The 2,803-nt window shown below is 46.9% G+C and overlaps 1 protein-coding gene across 1 annotated transcript; it reads left to right on the forward strand.

Moving 5' to 3' along the window:
- Positions 1–352: 352 nt before the first annotated feature.
- On the forward strand, positions 353–2,501 carry FBXO34 (F-box protein 34; the record flags this gene model as incomplete). Its single annotated transcript, XM_079698816.1, has 1 exon — positions 353–2,501. Exon 1 carries the CDS (start codon positions 363–365, stop codon positions 2,499–2,501), a length of 2,139 nt encoding a protein of 712 aa, XP_079554942.1. The 5' UTR covers positions 353–362.
- Positions 2,502–2,803: the final 302 nt, after the last annotated feature.

Below are 2,803 nucleotides of genomic sequence, written 5' to 3' on the forward strand. Positions count from 1 at the left end.
TTGTACTGACCCTTGAGTGTTTTTAGTAAGTTCAGATTTCTTTACATTTAAAGCACTAATTTTATGTATAGAATGTTAACTAATGTCAGCCTGAAATTCATGTAGTCTAGTCAGTCTGAAATTCACCCATTTATTTTCTGGCCTGTACACCACGGAAAGTAGTTATTTTTGCTTTTGTTGTTCTTGATTTGTACGTTAAAAACTAGCTGAAATGAGAGTTGTTAAAGATTTAGTGAACTGATAGAAAATGTTTCTATTACTTGCTGGAACCACCTGAGTTTAAGTTAAAAAAAAAAAGCTTTTCTAAAAATGAAATCAGTATCTTAATCAAATGTGTATTTCCTCCTTGCAGAGCCTCTGTTATGCACCTAAAGCCATACTGGAAACTCCAGAAGAAAGTGCGACCTTTGGAAATCAGCAAGGAAACTCTGAGAACTCCTATGAGCCACCAACAGGCTATAAATGATGAAAAATGCAAAGCTAGCTGTATGAAACCAAGTGTCTTTCCTTCAGCCTCTCTTGGTAAAGCATCATCTCGAAAGCCTTTTGGAATCCTTTGTCCAAATGTTCTGTGCAGTATGAGTGGGAACAGTCCTGAAGAGAGCAGTGTGAATGTTAAAACCAAGAAGAATGCACCATCTGCAACAATCCACCAGGGTGAGGAAGGGGAAGGGCCGCTTGATATCTGGGCTGTTGTGAAACCGGGAAATACCAAGGAAAAGATTGCATTCTTTGCAGCCCACCAGTGTAGTAATAGAATAGGATCTATGAAAATAAAAAGCTCCTGGGATATTGATGGGAGAGCTACTAAAAGAAGGAAAAAATCAGGGGATCTTAAAAAAGCCAAGATACAGTTAGAAAGGATGAAGGAAGTCAACAGCAGATGCTACCAACCTGAGCCTTTTGCGTGTGGCATCGAGCACTGTTCTGTGCATTACGTGAGTGACAACGGGGACGGAGTCTATGCCGGGAGGCCTTTGTCGGTCATACAAATGGTTGCCTTCCTCGAGCAAAGAGCCAGTGCTCTGCTAGCCAGTTGTGCGAAAAACTGCACTAACTCACCTGCTGTGGTGCGGTTTTCCGGGCAATCCAGAGGTGTGCCCCCAGCCCCCGAGCCCTTGTCTGCCCCAGGAGCATGTGAAGAACCCATGGAAAGGAGAAATCCTGAGGTTGGTGAACCACAGAGTGAGCCAGTCCGTGTCCTTGACATGGTAGCCAGGCTGGAGTCTGAGTGCCTGAAGCGGCAGAGCCAGCGCGAGCCTGGGAGCCTCTCGAGGAATAACAGCTTCCGTCGCAACGTGGGCCGCGTGTTGCTTGTGAATGGCACGCAGGCTGAGGAAAGCAAAACAAACAAAGGCGCCTTGGAGGTACCTGACACTCAGGTGAAAACTGGGGGGTCTGTATCTGTGGACTGTGGCCCCTTAAGAGCTGACCATTGTTCTCCTAAGGGGGACCAGGCCTGGGACGGCGCTCCTCGGGGCTGTCCCTCATTGCCAGCAGGCGTGAGTTTGCACACGGACAGTGCAGAATTAGAGCCAGATCAGCAGACTGCCATGAAAAACAGCAATACACATGATGTGGAAATGACAGAGGAACTTGTTGGGTCACCTTTTCCTCCTCGCACCTGTCCCCAAGCCATTGAATTGCCCCCAGATGCTATTGATGGTATGAGTGAAGAGCTTGTGCCTCTTGCTAGCCAAAATACTGATCAGAGAAGAAAAGAATCTTTGTGCATTAGTATCACTGTGTCCAAGGTAGAGAAAGACCAGCCTTCCAGCTCAAAGTCGTGCGAAGACCCACTTCCAGGGATGTTGTTTTTTTTGCCATCTGGTCAGCACCAGTCGGGCTGTTCCCAGCTGAATGAAAGCACAACAGAAGAGTCTTCCGAGGCCAGTCAGCTTGAAGATGCTGCTGAGGGTGACAGTGCATCTGAGGAAAAAAGTGTCTCGGCTGATTCATTTGTCCCGCTGGCTTCTGTGGAAAGTACATTACCAGTGCTTGAGGCATCCAGTTGGAAGAAGCAGGTGTCGCATGACTTTCTGGAGACCAGGTTTAAAATCCAGCAGCTTTTGGAGCCTCAGCAGTACATGGCTTTTCTGCCCCACCACATTATGGTGAAAATCTTCAGGTTACTTCCCACTAAGAGTTTAGTGGCTCTTAAATGTACCTGCTGCTATTTCAAGTTTATCATTGAATATTACAATATCAGGCCAGCAGATTCTCGCTGGGTTCGGGATCCACGCTATAGAGAGGATCCGTGCAAGCAGTGCAAGAAAAAATATGTGAAAGGGGATGTGTCCCTGTGCCGGTGGCACCCCAAGCCCTATTGCCAGGCATTGCCCTATGGGCCGGGATACTGGATGTGCTGCCACCGGTCTCAGAAGGGCTTCCCTGGCTGTAAGCTGGGGCTTCATGACAATCACTGGGTCCCTGCTTGCCATAGCTTTAATCGGGCAATCCATAAGAAAGCAAAAGGGACTGAAACTGAAGAGGAGTACTAAAGTTTATGTGCGAGGCAACGGACCGATTTTTAAAACTGCAAAACACCACCTAGATACGCTGTTCCAGTGGGTGTGTTGCCTCTCAGTCTTCGTTCCAGGAGAATCTCTGCTACTCCATCAGGACCGCCATTGCTCAGGCATCTTAAATCTCTGAATTTACAAGCTGTACAAGAAAATCGTTCTCATCGTTTCATAGTGGTGCCTCATGTTTGATCCAGGGTTGTATCCCCCAGTTTGATCCACTTGGCTGTGAATAACTATGCCTGTTTTCCCAAATCAAATCCTTCTTCAAAGGATTGTTC

The sequence above is a fragment of the Hyperoodon ampullatus genome (assembly GCF_949752795.1).
Source record: "Hyperoodon ampullatus genome assembly, chromosome: 3".
Taxonomy (NCBI): Eukaryota; Metazoa; Chordata; class Mammalia; order Artiodactyla; family Ziphiidae; genus Hyperoodon; species Hyperoodon ampullatus.